The sequence below is a fragment of the Staurois parvus genome, unplaced genomic scaffold (assembly GCF_062004578.1).
Source record: "Staurois parvus isolate SC_StPar_1 unplaced genomic scaffold, SC_StPar_1.0 ptg000228l, whole genome shotgun sequence".
Classification (NCBI taxonomy): domain Eukaryota; kingdom Metazoa; phylum Chordata; class Amphibia; order Anura; family Ranidae; genus Staurois; species Staurois parvus.
Genome location: NW_028318024.1, coordinates 146,904 through 167,015, shown reverse-complemented (window position 1 = coordinate 167,015; position 20,112 = coordinate 146,904). Strand labels below are relative to the sequence as shown.

At 48.4% G+C, this 20,112-nt stretch overlaps 1 protein-coding gene across 1 annotated transcript in view; it reads right to left on the bottom strand.

Annotated features, from left to right (window-relative positions):
* FOXP3 (forkhead box P3) overlaps positions 1–20,112 on the bottom strand; it is a 70,244-nt gene that overhangs the window by 21,866 nt on the left and 28,266 nt on the right. The window contains exons 2-5 of the mRNA XM_089679622.1: positions 9,430–9,582; positions 8,267–8,371; positions 1,562–1,694; positions 768–936 (exon numbers count right to left, since the gene is read on the bottom strand). Of these exons, the coding sequence (XP_089535748.1) occupies positions 768–936; positions 1,562–1,694; positions 8,267–8,371; positions 9,430–9,564 (542 nt within the window). The 5' untranslated portion in view covers positions 9,565–9,582. The remainder of the gene's footprint in view (positions 1–767; positions 937–1,561; positions 1,695–8,266; positions 8,372–9,429; positions 9,583–20,112) is intronic.

Genomic DNA, 20,112 nt, shown 5'->3' with positions numbered 1-20,112 from the left:
ATCCAGTGATGGAAACAGGTTGCAACCTGGCAGTATCCAGCAATGGACATTGGCCATATCCAGTGATGGAAACAGGCTGGAACCTGGCAGTATCCAGTGTTGGACGCTGGCCATATCCAGTGATGGAAACAGGCTGGAACCTGGCAGTATCCAGCGTTGGACACTGGATAGATCCGGTGATGGAAACAGGCTGGGACCTGGCAGTATCCAGCGTTGGACATTGGCCATATCCGGAGATGGAAACAGGTTGGAACCTGGCAGTATCCAGCGATGGACATTGGCCATATCCGGTGATGGAAACTGGCTGGAACCTGGCAGTATCAAGCGATGGACACTGGCCATATCCAGTGATGGAAACAGGTTGGAACCTGGCAGTATCCAGCGTTAGACATTGGCCATATCCGGTGATGAAAACAGACTGAGACCTGGCAGTATCCGGAGTTGGACACTGGCCATATCCGGTGATGTAAACTGGCTGGAACCTGGCAGTATCAAGCGATGGACATTGGCCATATCCAGTGATGGAAACAGGCTGGAACCTGGCCATATCCAGCGATTGGAACTTGGCCATATTCAGCGATGGAAATTCATTCTGTCCAGTGATTGAAATTGGCTGAAAATTGACCATATCCAGTGATGGAAATTGGCCACATCCAGTGATGGAAATCGGCCACAATAAATGATGGAAATTGGGGGAAATAGTCTATATCACGTGATGGAAATTGGCTCTACATTATATGTTATACACACAGTGGAGATCTACTGACCCATCCTTGTCCTGTCCATCATTTGGGATGTTCTTCTGCACATGGTCATTGTTTTTTGGATGTTCCTGTAGATAGGACAGCACAGTGTTTTTTTTATTTCCATCACCCTCTTCATTTTTTGCTGAGCTTGATTCATGTTGGACCCATCCCAGGCTTCCGGGCTTCATTCCTGCAATAGGATTATCCATTTCAGAACATGTTAAACAAAGAGAGAAGTTCATGGGGGGGAAAGTCAAGGGTGGATCAAAGATTCCACTTTGGGTGTGTCGCTCGTGATTCCAATCAATGTCATGGCAATGAATCCTACCTGAGGGCTCAGCTCAGTGAATTCAGTCACCCAACGTGTTGGTAACATCTACATTGTTCGGTAATAAATCATCCTTTAAAAAAGGAACCAGTCTTAAAAAAGCAAGAAGGCTGACATTGATGGCCTATTCTCAGGAAAAGAGGGACAGCAGGAACAGCTGCCCCAGGCACAGTTTTCATGTGAGGGGCCAGGGGTTTTCATGTGTGCCCTGCCTTCTGATGCTATTCACTATCAGCACTAGGAGACTGGCAGAGGCAGAGAATGCAGAGCAAGGAAGGTCCTACAAGGATATTGCTCACTTCTGGGTCCCCGTACAGAGCTTCCTTACAGAGAGCAAGGGTCCTTCTCTGCTGCATGCAGAGGACTGGGAAGGCAAAATATAAGCAGAATAACCTTGAGTTTTAGGTGAACCGAAACAGTATTGACATATGATCACAATGAAAGGTCCTCTTTACCACAATGAATACAGTAAACCGTGAATACCTACCTTGTATAACGGAGTGCTGCTTGTGTTTGGTCACCAATGGGAACAATCTTGTTGGCTGCATGTTGAATATGGAGGACGAAGCAGCAGGTGCCAAGTGAAGGACAGAAGACTGAGAGCCATTGTCTCTGGTAAGCTGTAGAGAAGAACATACAGATGATCAGCATGTTTACTGGTTCCATGGGATTCCACGTTATCAAGACAAGGCAGGTCTCTAAATGGTTAAAGGCTGAATGCTACCCACCAAGAGGAACACACTCTGAGCTCAGAGGGAAACCATTAGGGTGAGAGATAGCATGAAAACCCCAAATCCCTCAGGAATGTGTGGTCAAAATGATGGATACATTTATAGTGAAAGTAGAACAAATCAGCCTTGCTTTATTGCAGCTTCAGTATCAAGTTTGGCCTCCAGTGCCTCATACCCGACAATATGTAATTGGAGTCTGAACTGTTCTTTTCTGCTGCTCCAGGCTCCCTTCAGTGCTGCCTACATAACCAAAAGCCTAGGAGAGGTATGTCAGACTCCCCTGTGGCCCACTGAAGGTGGACAGGCAAGGAGAAGTATCTCTACAGGGAAGGTGGTGGTGGGTGGGGTAGGAGATGTGTCTCTATAGGGAAGGCGGTGGGCGGGCAAGGAGAAGTATCTCTACATGGAAGGTGGTGATGAGTGGGGTAGGAGATGTGTCTCTATAGGGAAGGCGGTGGGCGGGCAAGGAGAAGTATCTCTACATGGAAGGTGGTGGTGGGTGGGGTAGGAGATGTGTCTTTATAGGGAAGACGGTGGGCGGGCAAGGAGAAGTATCTCTACAGGGAAGGTGGTGATGAGTGGGGTAGGATATGTGTCCCTATAGGGAATGCGGTGGGCGGGCAAGGAGAAGTATCTCTACAGGGAAGGTGGTGGTGGGTGGGGTTGGAGATGTGTCTCTATAGAGAAGGAGGTGGTGGGTGGCCAGGAGATGTGTCTCTACAGGGAGGCGATAGGTGATGGGTGGGCAGAAGATGTGTCTCTACAGGGAAGGCGATGGGTGGTAGGTGGGCAGGAGATGTGTCTCTACAGGGAGGTGATAGGTGGTGGGTGGGCAGGAGATGTGTCTCTACAGGGAGGGTAGTGGTGGATGGGCAGGAGATGTATCGCTACAGGGAAGGCGGTGGTGGATGGGCAGGATATGTACAGTATCTCTATGGGAAAGGCAAAAGGTGGTGGATGGGTAGAAGATGCATCTCTGCAGGGAAGGCAGTGAGTGGTGGGTGGGCAAGAGGTTGTATCGCTACAGGGAAGGTGGTGGGTGGGCAGGAGATGTATCTCTACAGGGACGGTGGTGGTGGGTGGGAAGCAGATGTGTCTCTACAGAAAAGGTGGTGGTGGGTCAGCAAGAGATGCGTCTCTACAGGGAAGGTGGTGGTGGGTGGGCAGGAGATGCGTCTCTACAGGGAAGGTGGTGGTGGGTGGGCAGGAGATGCTTCTCTACAGGGAAGGCGGTGGTGGGTGGGCAGGAGATGTATCTCTATGGGGAAGGCGGTGGTGGGTGGGAAAGAGATGTATCTCTACAGAATGTTCTGGAAAGTTCTAAAATGTTCTGGAAAGTTTTTAAAAGTTCTAGTATGTTCAGGAAAGTTCTGGAAAGTCCTAAAATGTTCCTGAAAATTCTAGAATGCTCTGGAAAGTTCTTGAATGTTCCAGAAAGAATATTGTGGGAAATGGTAGAAATCTTTGGAAAGTCCTGTACTGGGGACAAAATGAGAGGGGTGTAACAAACATTTGTTCTGGGTACAAGAAGATTTGTGCTAGAAGGGGGGAGGGGGGTATTGTACTGGAAGAGGGGATAGGGAGTGGCTTTGTGCTAGGACAGGAGAATTGGGGGGGGGGGGGATTTGTGGTAAGAAGGGTAATATGTGGGAGATATTTGTGTTGGGTGGGGAAATTTGTGCTAGGAGGGGGAAGTTTGGGGGTCAATTTGAGTTGGGAGGGGGATTTGATGAAGCAAAGCTTTGGGAATTTGTACAGTAGGAGGGCACATTTTTGAATATTTTTTTTTGGGGGGGGGGACTTTGGTTTGCAGAGGGAATGTATGGTTGAGGGGCAGGGGGTGCAGATTAGTGCTGGATTTTTTGGGGGGAGGTGATTTTTGCTGAGACATGAGGCTCACACATCCTAGGGGAGGAAGAGGGGGGCGCTCGGAGCACAGATCCTCAATGGATGTTAAGGTCCACCCACCTTGCCTCCACGTCAATAGTAAATATCCAATAACTACCCAGCGGGACTATGTCAGGGCGTGGCCCTCAGATACAGAAGCAGTTGCCTTTGTGGCCCGTCCTTGAGTTCAACCTGCCTGGTCTTAGCAGTTGGTCATAAAAAGGACGTTCAGCCAATAGGAATCAGAGATCACATGATCGCAAAAGCCTAGCCTTTGGTTTTATGAGCAGCACTGGAAGGAGCCTGCTGCAGCCTTTTCTCCTGGGAAGGTACATCAGCCCTCCTATGGCTTTCTCTTTGCCGGTCCCGGCAAGGCGGTTGCACCTTGCACTTGTAGGACGGGCCGCGCCATTCTACATTATAGGAAGAGATCATTTCAGATTTCGGCGTTCTCCGCGCGGTACGGCTCCATTATTGATGCCGCGATGATTGACGGGAATTAGAGGGGTGGCGGTGAAACATCAGACGCTGCGATTATCTCTTTTCAGGAAAAAAAAAAGCGAAGGAAATTGTAACACAATGCTTCAAATGTCATAATAATTATCGTCGAGTCAAACACCACCCACCTCATTGTTCCGAAAAATACTTTTGTAAGTTGGGAACTTTTTTTGTGATCTGTAATGTTTGAAGGCACGCCAAGCCCTTGAAGAACGGAGTATCTTAAAGGGACCCCTGACCGCATTTGTTTGACGCGCTGACTTCGCGGGGGGCCCAGGTATTTCATCGTCGGGAGTATCCAATCCACGTAGGAATTCAGGGGCTCAGCCCACCCCAATTCACCCAGAACTAAAACATCACTTTCGAGTGAACAGACCCTTTAAATTAACCACTTGCTGTCCGGGGAAATTTTTTACATTTTCTTTCTAGAAAAATTACTTTTCTAGAAAAATATTATACTGTATAGTTTCTGAAGGCGGAGGCCACGTAGAATAAAATGGTGGCTGCTGCAATTTTTTTTTTTTTTTTTGTCACATGACACTTGTGTAGCCATTTATCAAACGTAAATTGTTAGGAAAATGAATTTTAGTGCACACAAAAAAATATAATACCCATTTTTTTTTATAACATATTAAAATAAAAATTATGTTTTGTTGAGTCAATAGATACCAAACATGTCAAGATTTAAAATTGCGTACACCTGTGAAATGGCAAGAAATACAGTACCTAAAATTGTCCATAGGCGTTGTTTTACAGGGTGTCAGTTTAGAGTCAATCATGAATTTTATATGCGTGGGGTGCTTTTACTTTTTATTTATTTTATTATTTTTACACTTTTTAATTTTATTTTCATTTAACTTTATTATTATTTATTACTAACAAGCCCACTTGTAAAGCTTTGGGCAGGGGACAGGAGGTCCTCTTTGAGGAGAAATCAGGGGTCTATTAGCTTTGGCCAGGGGACAGGTCTGTTTTAGGCAGACATCAGGGGTCTATTAGATAGCTTTGGGCAGGGGACAGGTCCTCTTTAGGGAGACAAAAGGGGTCTATTAGATAGCTTTGACCAGGGGACAGGTCCATTTTATGGAGACATCAGGGGTCCTTTAGATGGCTTTGGGCAGGGGACCGGTCCTCTTTAGGGAGACATCAGGGGTCTATTAGCTTGGACCATGGGACAGGTCCTCTTTAGGGAGACATCGGGGGTCTATTAGTTAGCTTTGGCCAGGGGACAGGTCTGTTTTAGGCAGACATCAGGGGTCTATTAGATAGCTTTGGGTAAGGGACAGGTCCTCTTTAGGGAGACATCAGGGGTCTATTAGATAGCTTTGGGCAGGGGACAGATCCTCTTTCGGGAGACACCAGGGGTCTATTAGATAGCTTTGGGCAGGGGACAGATCCTCTTTCGGGAGACACCAGGGGTCTATTAGATAGTTTTGGTCAGGGACAGATCCTCTTTAGGGAGACACCAGGGGTCCTTTAGGTGGCTTTGGGCAGGGGACAGGTCCATTTTATGGAGACATTAGGGGTATTTTAGATAGCTTCGGCCAGGGGACAGATCCTCTTTTGCGAGACATCAGGGATCTATTAGATACCTTCGGGCATGGGACAGATCCTCTTTAGGGAGACACCAGGGGTCCTTTAGATAGCTTTGACCAGGGGACAGGTCGGTTTTATGGAGACATCAGGGGTCTATTAAATAGCTTTGGCCAGGGGACAAATCTTCTTTAGGGAGACACCAGGGGTCCTTTAGATGGCTTCGGGCAGGGGACCGGTCCTCTTTAGGGAGACACCAGGGGTCTATTAGATAGCTTTGACCAGGGGACAGGTCCGTTTTATGGAGACATAAGGGGTCCTTTAGATGGCTTTGGGCCAGGGGACCGGTCCTCTTTAGGGAGACACCAGGGGTCCTTTAGATGGCTTTGGGCAGGGGACAGGTCCGTTTTATGGAGACATCAGGGGTCTTTTAGATAGCTTTGGCCAGGGGACAGATCCTCTTTAATGAGACACCAGGGGTCCTTTAGATGGCTTTGGGCAAGGGAGAGATCCGTTTTATGGTTTTATGGAGACATCAGGGGTCCTTTAGATGGCTTCAGACAGGGGAGAGGTCCTCTTTATGGAGACTTCAGGACCACACCATGTTGCAGGAAAGAGTTGGACTTCTAATTGACAGCACACAGAAGACACAGATCCCGCACAACCCCCGCCCCTTCTCTAAAAGCTGCCAGATCAAACGTCCATCACCCTTCCTTGTAATTGTGAAGCCCTGCGCCTCCTCTGCACTCTTCATTTTTACCGTAAAGGAAACCAGTGAGCCCAGACCTGGCCGCAGATCCAACAGAAGAGAGAGAGAGTAGAGTTGTAGCTGTCAGCTTGTGTTGTGAATGGCAGCCCTGCAGACGAGCGCCGTCAGTCACAAAAACACACAACAGCACACGCCAGCAGCTACTACACTAGTCTCTCTTGGATGAATGTAGTCGCTGCCGGCATGTGCTGTTGTCAGCTTGCGATATGAATGACCACACTGAAGACGAGCGCCGTCAGTCACAAAAACACACAACAACACATGCCAGCAGCTACTACACTAGTCTCTCTTGGATGAATGTAGTCGCTGCCGGCATGTGCTGTTGTCAGCTTGCGATATGAATGACCACACTGAAGACGAGCGCCGTCAGTCACAAAAACACCCGACAGCACACGCCAGCAGCTACTACACTAGTCTCTCTTAGATGAATGTAGTCGCTGCCGGCATGTGCTGTTGTCAGCTTGTGTTATGAATGACCGCACTGGAGACGAGCGCCGTCAATCACAAAAACACACAACAGCACATGCCAGCAGCTACTACACTAGTCTCTCTTGGATGAATGTAGTCACTGCTGGCATGTGCTGTTGTCAGCTTGTGTTATGACCACACTGAAGACGAGCACCGTCAGTCACAAAAACGCACGCCAGCAGCTACTACACTAGTCTCTCTTAGATGAATGTAGTCGCTGCTGGCATGTGCTGTTGTCAGCTTGTGTTATGACCACACTGAAGACGAGCGCCGTCAGTCACAAAAACGCACAACAGCACACGCCAGCAGCTACTACACTAGTCTCTCTTGGATGAATGTAGTCGCTGCTGGCATGTGCTGTTGTCAGCTTGTGTTATGACCACACTGAAGACAAGCGCCGTCATCACAAAAACACACAACAGCACACGCCAGGAGCTACTACGCTAGTCTCTCTTAGATGAATGTAGTCGCTGCCGGCATGTGCTGTTGTCAGCTTGCGATATGAATGACCACACTGAAGACGAGCGCCGTCAGTCACAAAAACACACAACAGCACACGCCAGCAGCTACTACACTAGTCTCTCTTGGATGAATGTAGTCACTGCCGGCATGTGCTGTTGTCAGCTTGTGTTATGAATGACTGCACTGGAGGCAAGCACCGTCAGTCACAAAAACGCACAACAGCACACGCCAGCAGCTACTACACTAATCTCTCTTGGACAAATGTAGTAGCAGTTGGCATGTGCTGCTGTCAGCGTTTTTGTGAACCACGGTGTTCCTCTCCAGCTACAGTCACAACAGAAGCTGACAGCTACAACTGTACTCTCTCTCCTCTGATCTGAAAGAGCAGTCTGCTGCCGGCGGGTGGACAGGCAGGCAAGTGGGTGGTCTTTTCAGTAAAAAAAGAAGCATGAAGAGCTTGTTGTCAGCTTGTGTTTTTGTAAACAACCTTGCTGCACTCCATGCACCGTCATTCACAACACGAGCAGACAGCCACAACTGTACTCTCTCTCCTCCGATCCAATAGAGCATGCTGCTGCAGGCAGGTAGGCAGGCGGGCAGTACTTTCAGTCAAAAAGAAGCATGGAGAGGAGACCAGGCTTTGCAATTACATGGGAAGGTGGTATATTGAAGAGGAGGGATTGGCTGTCTCTTCCTTCATAGGAACAGCCATAAATTGGGCTTCAGCTTAGGGAGGGGCTATGGAAATAAAAAATAGCTGGCAATTCAGTGAGTGACGGAGTAGATTTTCAAAAATGTGCTTTTGTCTAATGAAAAATATGATTTTTTTTTTTTTGCAACTCACCGGATGGATCACCACTGCCTGCTGGCGGTCGTGGAGTAGGGCTCGCAGATAAGAGGAGGAGCTGAAGGACGATGAAGGATTCACCATGATGTAGGGATGCTGCGGCTGCCAAGACAGAAACCTAAATTATATGAGATACTTTATGCCAAAATCATACCTCCGGCCTTCTCTTCAGTCTTGCACAGGTGTACCGACTCCTCCCCTTCAGTCTTGCACAGGTGTACCGGCTCCTCCCCTTCAGTCTTGCACAGGCGTACCGGCTCCTCCCCTTCAGTCTTGCACAGGCGTACCGGCTCCTCCCCTTCAGCCTTGCACAGGTGTAGCGGCTCCTCCCCTTCAGCCTTGCACAGGTGTAGCGGCTCCTCCCCTTCAGCCTTGCACAGGTGTAGCGGCTCCTCCCCTTCAGCCTTGCACAGGTGTAGCGGCTCCTCCCCTTCAGCCTTGCACAGGTGTAGCGGCTCCTCCCCTTCAGTCTTGCACAGGTGTAGCGGCTTCTCCCCTTCAGTCTTGCACAGGTGTAGCGGAACCTCCCCTTCAGTCTTGCACAGGTGTTCCGGCTCCTCCCCTTCAGTCTTACACAGGTGTAGTGGCTCCTCCCCTGGACTGAAACGGCTTCCTCTGATTTCACTGCACACTGGGAGCTCCTCACAATGTGTATTAGAAGCTGCAGCAAGTATGATAGAGCTCCGCCTCCTTTCCTGGCTGGAGGCCCCGCCCCTTTCGTTCATTCAAGGATTTCAGTTTCTTCAAGCATGGAGGCTCAGCATCACATATGGGCCATCTGTATTCAAATACAGCCTATCTAGGAACACCCACGCCTCCATACTGACACCCACCAAGGCATTTTGATATTTGCATAACTCCTCCCACTGCTTGCATCAGGGCTGAGGGCTCTTGTGAAGGGTACTGAGTCAGGGCACTGAGTTATATTCAGGAAGCTATGCACAGCCCCCTCCCACTAGCCCTGATCTGCCTGCACTGCTTAGAGAAGCACAGAGACCCAGTGATGACAGCACTGGCCGTAAAATAAGGGGATCTTAAGAAAAACAGAAAGGCTTGAATTAAAAATGTTGTTGGCATGCTAATGAAGGGAGGAATTAAGAAGGACAGATTAAACTTCAGCTTTGAATAAGCTTTATCAATCACCAAAACATAGACAATACCTGATGCATTTGTGAACTGGCCCCAGCACTCCTGCGATTCCATTGGCTAATGTGGCCCTTTCCTTTCCCATCTGGCTGACTGTCGCTTTCCGCGGATGAAACCGGAGCCGCCTTGCTGGCCTGAGGGCTGGGCATTTGGTCCTTTTTAGTTACCTATAATAAAAAAAAATATATAAAACAAATATAAAAAAAAAATAAAAAGAACCTGAAAAAATGCATATCAGCTCTATCAGTCTAGCAGGTTTGTGGTTGAACACCAGAACATTCTACAACCTGCTGCTCCATATTTTTGATGGTTTTGGGCACCCACCACCAGGGGCGGACTGACAACTCATGGGGCCCCCGGGCAATATGGGATCATGGGGCCCCTGTGTCCTTGCCCAAACTCAAAAAAGCCTACCAGGGGCATCTCATGGGGCCCCCTACTGACCCCGGGCCCTCGTGCAGCGCCCGAGTTTCCAAATGGTCAGTCCGCCCCTGCCCACCACATAGGTAGATACACAGGAGGCTCCGACTCAGGAAGGGGCTTTTAAACCCATAAAATTTTATGAACAGTTCGGTCCAATCACTGTAGGGCGTGGCCACCCAACTGGAGGCTCAGGGCCCAATTTAACCTGAATACATTACGGGGACATCAAAGCAATAGGGGTTCAAGGTCTTATAACTAGTTTTCTTTTTAAATCAGCCATTGCCTGCAAAGAAAAGCCTGTCCCCCGTAGCATCCTGCAGCAGAGGGACCTTTCTTCTCTTTGTGGAAGCAGTGGTCTCTCTGCAGAGGTCCAACACGCCTCTATAGTTCTGTCCAGGGGCAGACTGACCATTTGGAAACTCGGGCACTTCCCAAGGGCCCGGGGTCAGTAGGGGGCCCCGTGAGATGCCCCTGGTACCTTTTTCATAGGCTTTTTTGAGTTTGGGCAAGGACACAGGGGCCCCATGATCCCCTATTGCCCGGGGGCCCCATGAGTTGTCGGTCCGCCCCTGGTTCTGTCAGTAACAAAGCGCATGCTGTGAAGCCTGTGAAGGGACAGCGAAAAGAGAAGCAGCGCAGCGGTGAATCCATGTTTTGGTCACTCTGCTCTCTTCCGATTAGCCTGTTGCTTGTTTACACGTGAACTGGCTTGCTCCTTCTGCTGTTTCTTCCTCTTCCAGGCTGAGTGCTGCTGTATAGGGAGGCCGACACCACATCAAATTTGGGTACGCTGCTTGCATTGAAAGATGCGTTTAACAATGTATTCATGATTACAGAGCTGCATCACGTTGCGGATTTTAGGTATACTTGATATGTATACCTTTCAGGTGGGCCTGCTCTCTGTTTGTGCATTGCTACATATGTCCCATAGTTGGGAAGCTGGGAGTACAGGGTAGCAGAGAGTAAAATACCCAACTTATTTTATTTTTTATATATATATATATATATATATATATACACATACATACACTATGTATGCCTTTAGGTGAGCTTGCGCTCTTTTTGTGCATCACTATACATACCCCATAGCTGGGAACACAGTGTGGATTTAGGGACCAAAGTATCTCATATATATATATATATATATATTTAATTTATTTTTAATTATTATTTATTTAAAATAAGTGGATATAGGCTCACCTGGAGGCATCCATACTATGTATGCCTCCAGGTGAGCCTGCTCTCTGTTTGTGCATTGCTATACATGTCCCATAGTTGGGAAGCTGGGAACACAGGTAGCAGAGAGTTAGATGCCCATCTTATAATATATATATACTGTATATATATATATATTTATATATTTAAAAGCTCACCTGGAGACATATATACTATGTATACCTTTAGCCTTTAGGTGAGTTTGCTCTCTGCTTGTGTATTACTATACATGTCCCATAGCTGGGAACACAGATAACGTAGTTTTAGGGACCAAACGTATCATATATATATATATGTATTTTTATTTATTTTTTTTTATAAAAAATAAGTGGATATAGGCTCACCTGGAGGCATATTTATTATAAATGACTCCAGGTGAGCCTGCTCTCTGTTTGTGCGTTGCTATACATGTCCCATAGTTGGGAAGCTGGGAACACAGGTAGCAGAGAGTTAGATGCCCATCTTATAATATATATATATATATACTGTATATATATATTTATATATATAAAAGCTCACCTGGAGGCATATATACTATGTATACCTTTAGCCTTTAGGTGAGCTTGCTCTCTGCTTGTGCATTACTATACATGTCCCATAGCTGGGAACACAGATAACGTAGTTTTAGGGACCAAAGGTATCATATATATAGTATATATGTATTTTTAGTTTATTTTTTTTATAAAAAATAAGTGGATATAGGCTCATCTGGAGGCATATTTATTATAAATGACTCCAGGTGAGCCTGCTCTCTGTTTGTGCATTGCTATACATGTCCCATAGCTGGGAACACAGATAACGTAGTTTTAGGGACCGAACGTATCATATATATATATATATTTATTTATTTTTATAAAAAATAAGTGGATATAGGCTCATCTGGAGACATATTTATTATAAATGACTCCAGGTGAGCCTGCTCTGTTTGTGCGTTGCTATACATGTCCCATAGTTGGGAATACAGTGTAGAGTTGGGGACCGAAAGTACTATTTTATATATATATATATATATACATATATATATATATATATATATATATATAAACAAATAATTTCGGTCCCTAACTCTACACTGTATTTCCAGCTATGGGACATGTAAAGCAAACACAAACAGAGAGCAGGCTCACCTGGAGTCATGTATAGTATATATGTCTCCAGGTGAGCTTGCTCTCTGTTTGTGGATTGCTGTATATGTTATATATATATATATATATATATTAATTATATCTCATTCAAGGTTAACACAACTTACCCCAACCACGTGGACAAAGCCCTTTGTCTCCAGACATCTATGTCTTCTACTTTACAGACATCTAAAACTACATTTCTCATGGGTAGTCCCCCTCCCCCACCAAAAGATTTCCATTGACACTTGTTCACCCCGTAGTTCTCGGGGTACATCTAGATTTTAAGAAGCCATCTGCTGCTCTGTCTGAGATCCGTACTGTACAGGAAACAAAACCCACATAGGACGCGTCTGTATCTGATGCTTCCTTTCCAGTGTATGCCTAACCGACTTTTTTCTTTTCTTTGTCTCTATACCGATCTGTAACCTTTGCGAGGAAAACACTCCACGAGGTTCAAAAAAAAATCAGAAAAATACCCATTATGTGAAAGCCTGTACTGTAATCCCATACTGTAAAGTCAGAAATCTTTCATCATACGAGGCAGAAAGAACGTCACGTTTTTATAAAAGGCAATCAAAGAATTTTAAAGCTAAAAGTTTTTTTTATGTCGGATAAGAGCCGGGCCGGGCCAAGGAGTTGGCGGAAAAGGCGTCCTCCTTGGGCACCACTCTACAGGGGGAGCCATTCTTGCCTCTGCACAGTGCTGGACTAGACTGTCCAACTTAAGGCAAGGTGGGGCCCTGGATATTTATCCTCTACCAATAGATATGAAGCCAAGTGGCTCTCCACTGGAAGCCCCTAAAAAATGAAGGCCAGACGAAGCCGACTAGTCTATATACAGTTGCATCAGAAAGACCTCCAGACAAATGATCCAACAGTCCAGCAATGGTTGACAGGTCTTAGTAAATAAGACGGGTCTTAGTAAATGGGACGGGTCTTGGCGGGCTCCTGCCCAGCCGACCCGGGCCCTCTGAGATTACTGAATTACCTTACGCACGGTGACGCGGCAAGCGCTTTTCCCCAGCAACACAATGTACGGCGGGGGTAGTGATCACTAAATGGTTCGATGGCTCAGGTCCTTCACATCACAGCCCCCTTCCTCTTATATTGCAATCCCGTACTTACATTCTCAGCCCCCCTTCATATCACAACGCCCCCCCCCCCCCCCCCCACAGCTTCTGCCCTCCTTCACATTACCCCTCCCCCACATTGGTGTCTTCCTCCCCCTTCACATCCCCCCCGCCACAGTAGTGTCCTCTGCACCCCTTCACATCCCCCCCGCCAGCGGTGTCCTCTAGCCCCCAGTTCATATCACAGACCTCGCAGGTCTTCCCTCCACTTCACATCACAGCCCCCCGCAGCTCTGTCCCCCCTTCACATGACAGACCCCACAGTTCTGTCCCCCTTCACATCATAGACGCCTGCAGCTCTGTTCCCCCGCCACATCACAGACCCCCACCTCTCTGTCCCCCTCCACATCATAGACCCTCACAACTATGTCCCCCTCCACATCACAGATCCCACACAGTTCTGTACCCCTTCACATCACAGCCCCCCACAGCTCTGTCTCCCCACCACATCACAGACCCACACAGTTCTGTCCCCCTCTACATCACAGACCCACACAGCTCTGTTCCCCCTTCACATCATAGCCCCACACAGCTCTGTCCCCCCTTCACATCACAACCCCACACAGCTCTGTCCCCCCTTCACATCACAGACCCCCACAGCTCTGTCCCCCTCCACATCACAGACCCCCACAGCTCTGTCCCCCTTCACATCATAGACCCCCACAACTCTGTCCCCCTCCACAACTCAGACCCCCACAGCTCTGTCCCCCTTCACATCATAGACCCCCACAACTCTGTCCCCCTCCACAACTCAGACCCCCACAGTTCTGTCCCCCTCTTCACATCACAGACCCCCACAGCTCTGTCCACCCTTCACATCACAGACCCCCACAGCTCTGTCCCCCCTTCACATCACAGACCCCCACAGCTCTGTCCCCCTTCACATCATAAACCCCCACAACTCTGTCCCCCTCCACAACTCAGACCCCCACAGTTCTGTCCCCCCCTTCACATCACAGACCCCCACAGCTCTGTCCCCCTCCACATCACAGACAACATAGCTCTGTTCCCCCTTCACATCATAGACCCCTGCAGCTCTGTCCACCCTTTACATCACAGACCCCCACAGCTCTGTCCCCCCTTCACATCACAGACCCCCACAGCTCTGTCCCCCTCCACATCACAGACCCCCACAGCTCTGTCCCCCTTCACATCATAAACCCCCACAACTCTGTCCCCCTCCACAACTCAGACCCCCACAGTTCTGTCCCCCCTTCACATCATAAACCCCCACAACTCTGTCCCCCTCCACAACTCAGACCCCTACAGCTCTGCCCCCCTCCACATCACAGACAACATAGCTCTGTTCCCCCTTCACATCATAGACCCCTGCAGCTCTGTCCACCCTTTACATCACAGATCCCCACAGTTCTGTCCCCCCATTCACATCACAGATCTCCACAGTTCTGTCCCCCTTTCACATCACAGACCACCACCGCTCTGTTCCCCTTCACACAGACCCCCACAGCTTTGTCCCCCCATTCACATCACAGACCCCCACAGCTCTGTTCCCATTCACATCACAGCCCCCCCTTGCTCTGTCCCCCATTTACATCCCAGACCCCCACAGCTCTACCCTCGACTTCATACCACAGCCCGCCTGCAGCTCTGCCCCCACTTCACATCATAGACCCCCACAGCTCTGCCCCAACTTTAAACCACAACCCCCCCAGCTCCGCCCCCTCACTCTCCTACCTTTACTCGGCTGTACAGCAGAGCAGAGAGCTGGAGGCAGGACAGAGGGGAGCTGCTGGATTTATCTTTTCATATTAACAAGCAGATGATTGGTTGCTAGGGCCATCCTGCATCCTAATAACCAATCACTGGCTGGTTAACTCCAGCAGCTCCCGCTCCCCCTTCAGAGGCTGGGAGAAGAACCGGCTGCTAAATGGCGGTCCAGATAGGACAGCAACTCGATCCAGATCCGCCATTTAGTGATGCCTTGTGTAAAACCTACTGTGACAGGGAGGCTGCATGGGCCCAATGGAGCATGGGCGGGGTCGCCATTGCAACCCCTGCGACCCCTCAAGCTCCGCTTATGCCTAGATCACTGGTTGACAATTAGAGGGGGATGATGGGAATATTTCATACATGGAGTTCTGCATTTGAAGGTGCCATCATCAAACATGTATGATCGTTTGAAGACTGTGGACAGCAGGAGAAAGGTAAAAGTTGATTTTTGCAATCTTGCTTGATTTGAGTCCAAGTTTGGTTGTGTCAAAACGAAGTTCATACTTCATAGCCTTTCACTGCCAGCAGGTGTGAGCTATGTCCAAAAGAAGACACTAGGTGGCAGTTGTGGATCAGACATTGGATGGGTGGCCCAGACTGATCGGCTGGTAGAACTACATTCCCAACTGGCAGGAATGAGCAATGGTTGCTCTCCTTTCCTTCATGAACGTTCCCCGTGATCTTTCATTTGATAATGGCCTATGTATTATACGCCTTTCATGCTTTGCCTTTGCCGCAGGGGCAGACTGACCATTTGGAAACTTGGGCACTGCCCGAGGGCCCGAGGTCAGTAGGGGGCCCCATGAGATGCCCCTTGTACCTTTTTCATAGGCTTTTTTGAGTTTGGGCAAGGACACAGGGGCCCCATGATCCCCTATTGCCCGGGGTCCCCATGAGTTGTCAGTCCGCCCCTGGTTTGCCGTTTTTACCTCTACTGTACAATGATGCCATGTAGGAAGGAGCGAGCATGGGCTGTGCTAGTAAAAGGCCACAAAGAGGTCTTCTCCAGGACCTGGGCCTCCACTCTTGACCCAAAGGAAAGAAGGCTCCAGGGGTATTATACCATACCCACTTAAGCCCCTCCCACTGTTAGCACATATGGCCACACCCACATGATGCTACAACCCCCTACCCCCTGCTCCACCCCTGTCCAGGGGCAGACTGACCATTGGGGAACTCGGGCACTGCCTGAGGGCCCGGGGTCAGTAGGGGGCCCCATGAGATGCCCCTGGTACCTTTTTCATAGCCTTTTTTGAGTTTGGTCAAGGACACCATGATCCCCTATTGCCCGGGGGCCCCATGAGTTGTCAGTCCGCCCCTGCTTTGCCGTTTTCACCTCTACTGTACAATGACAAAGATGCCACGTAGGAAGGAGCGAACATGGGCTGTGCTAGTAAAAGGCCGCAAAGAGGTCTTCTCCAGGACCTGGGCCTCCACTCTTGATCCAAAGGAAAGAAGGCTCCAGGGGTATTATACCATACCCACTTAAGCCCCTCCCACTGTTAGCACATATGGCCACACCCACATGATGCTACCACCCCCTGCTCCACCTCTGTCCCACCCCTTATATAAGTGGCTTTGGTCAATAGGGTGTCCCGGGATCTCATTTTAAAGTTCTGATCACCTTTGCCTAGGAAGCCAAGAGGGCCCTAGGAAATCCACTTTCTATGTATAAAATATTATCAATTATTACATCTGGTCTTCTTTTAAATGTATAGAACTCCAAACTGCGGCCCGAGGGCCGGATGTGGCCCTTTGCTACCCTTTATCCGGCCCTTGGGGCACCATTCCTTCCTCTGAGACCAACAATGGGGCAGTACTTCTTCCCATGAAACCAATGATGGCGTACTAATACCAATGGCAGGGCACTATGCCTCCTCCTACTGACCAACAACCCTGAGGCCATGTTTATTCTCAGTGATGCTGGGCGGACTGACCATTTGGAAACTCGGGCACTGCCTGAGGGCCCAGGGTAAGTAGGGGGCCCCATGAGATGCCCCTGGTACCTTTTTCATAGGCTTTTTTGAGTTTGGGCAAGGACACAGGGGCCCCATGATCCCCTATTGCCCGGGGGCCCCATGAGTTGTCAGTCCGCCCCTGGTTCTGTCAGTAACCAGAGTTTGGGCAAGGACACAGGGGCCCCATGAGTTGTCAGTCTGCCCCTGGTCAGGACATTTTCTATCTTCACTGGCCCCAATCTGGCCCTCCTAAAGTCTGAAGGACAGTATACTGGCCCTTTGTTTGAAACGTTTGGAGACCCCTGATAGGATACATTTGCACGAGAATATAACCAATGGTTGGTTGCTTATTCCCTCTAGCATTCTCTGTTACATTGTATCTCTTGTTACTGAGACTTATGTATTTCCTGTGCTCCTCAGCTCCATCTACTGACCATAGTTTGGTATTTTTACTACTGCCCATTATAAAAGAACATTCTTTTAGAAGTGAAAATAGCCTGAAGAACATTCGTTTTTGTCGAATTCCCACAGAACAAATGTACGCGCAACTTTGCCGGACGAATGGCTATGCAAATATTTTATAAATAGCCCCCCAAAAAAATCATAAAAAATTTAAAAAAATGGTCACTGGAACAGGAAATGAGGGATATCCTCCAGTGGGGACAATTGTCTAGGAGAAAGTTCTCCCTCCGCTTTGGAGAGATTGCCTCTCACTTCCTGTTATGTCTTCAGGACAGGAAGTAAAGGGAAACTTCTCCCATGAGACAATTGGAAGGAGTTTTTTTTTGTTTTTTTGTTTTTTTTTACCAAACCCTTCTGAATCCAAAACTGAACAACATTTTAAAATAAATATTATAATAATTATTCTAATAAAATAATAATAATTTGCTAAAAGAGAAGACAGGCAGAGGTCCTACCATGGAAGTCCATCTCCTCAATGGCAAGCAGGTAGCTTGGAGAAGACAGAATCACACTTATCTGTATAATTTCAGTTGATGTCAGGGGTGGACTGACCATTTGGAAACTCAGGCACTGCCCGAGGACCCGGGGTCAGTAGGGGGCCCCATGAGATGCCCCTGGTACCTTTTTCATAGGCTTTTTTGAGTTTGGGCAAGGACACGGGGGCCCCATGATCCCCTATTGCTCGGGGGCCCCATGAGTTGTCAGTCCGCCCCTGGTTGACGTCCCCCTTTTGGAGAAGTATCCTCCTCCCCGTTCTGTCTGACACCTTTCACCCAGACCAGACAGGAATTGAAGGATTTCCTCATAAGGGACAGCAAAACCAAAAAAACAAAACCCCATAAAAGTCCTGCTAATGAACGTCATCAGTATCATTTGTAGGAGACTAATGTTACCCTGGGACCTCCAAAAAGATTACTCAGTAGCACTCTCTAGTATGGAAAGTCTAACCAACTCACTAGAAATAGGTTGTCCACTCTTGTGGCTGAGGAGGGTGTATGGTGGAACACGTGACAGGTCTAAGAGGGAACAGCCAGCAAGAAATGACCCCGGAAGTACGGCATTGGGCACCAAACTGAGCCTAGGCCAGCACTGAGATGGAGTACTGTGTGCTGCCCATGGAGGAACGTATGCCGCAACCAGCTTCATAGTCTACTTCACTCTGCCCAAGTGTGCTCTACTTTGTCTGCTCTTTGTTGACCCTTCCCTCCACCCAATCCTGGTCACTTACCTCTGCTCTTAGTGACCAGGATTGGGTGGAGGGCAGGGTCAACCAAAAGCAGACATACGTGACCAAGCTTGGGTAGAGAGCAGGGTCAACAAAGAGCAAAGGTAAGTGACTAGGCTTGGGTGGAGGGCAGGGTCAACCAAAAGAAGACATACGTGACCAAGCTTGGGTAGAAAGCAGGGTCAACAAAGAGCAAAGGTAAGTGACTAGGATTGGGTGGAGAGCAGGGTCAACCAAAAGAAGACATACGTGACCAAGCTTGGGTAGAGAGCAGGGTCAACAAAGAGCAAAGGTAAGGGACTAGGATTGGGTGGAGAGCAGGGTCAACAAAGACATAAGTGACCATGTTTTGGAGGAAAGCAGGGTCAACAAACAGCAGGCATTAGTGACCAGGCTTGGGTGGAGGGCAGGGTCAACAAAGACATAAGTGGCCATGTTTTGGAGGAGAGCAGAGTCAACAAACAGCAGGCATTAGTGATCAGGATTGGGTGGAGGGCAGGGTCAATAAAGAGCAGAGGTAAGTAATCAAGCTTGGATAGGCAGCAGAGTCAGTAAAGAGCAGAGGTAAGTGACCAGGCTTGGGTGGAGAGCAGAGTTAACAAACAGTGGGCATTAGTGACCAAGATTGGGTGGAGGGCAGGGTCAACAAATGCCTGCTGTTTGTTGACTCTGATCTCCACCCAAGCATGGTCACTTATGTCTTTATTGACCCTGCTATCTACCTAAGCCTAATCACTTACCTCTGCTCTTTGTTGACCCTGCTATCTACCCAAGCCTAGTCTTCTCTTTGTTAACTCTGCTCTCCACCAAAGCCTGGTCACTTACCTCTGCTCTTTGCTGACTCTGATCCATACCCAAGCTTAGTAACATATGTCTGCTCTTTGTGGTCCCTGTTTTCTACCCAAGCCTGGTCACTTACCTCTACTCTTTGTTGACACTGCTCTCCACCCAAGCCTAATCACTTACCTCTGCTCTTTGTTGACCCTGCTATCTACCCAAGCCTAGTCACTCATGTCTTCTCTTTGTTGACTCTGATCCATACCCAAGCCTAATAACATATGTCTGCTCTTTGTGGACCCTGTTCTCTATCCAAGCCTGGTCACTTACCTCTACTCTTTGTTGACACTGCTCTCCACCTAAGTCTGGTCACTTAACTTGACTCTGCCCTCCAACCAAGCCCGGTCACTTACCGATGCTCTTTGTTGACCACTTATGTCTGCTTTTTGTTGACCCTGCTCGCCACCCAATCCTGGCCACTTACCTTTGCTCTTTGTTGACCCTGCTCTCTACCCAAGCTTGACCACTTATGTCTGCTTGATCACTTATATCTGGTTTTTGTTGACCCTGCTCACCACCCAATCCTGGCCACTTACCTCTGCTCTTTGTTGACCCTGATCTCTACCCAAGCTTGACCACTTATGTCTGG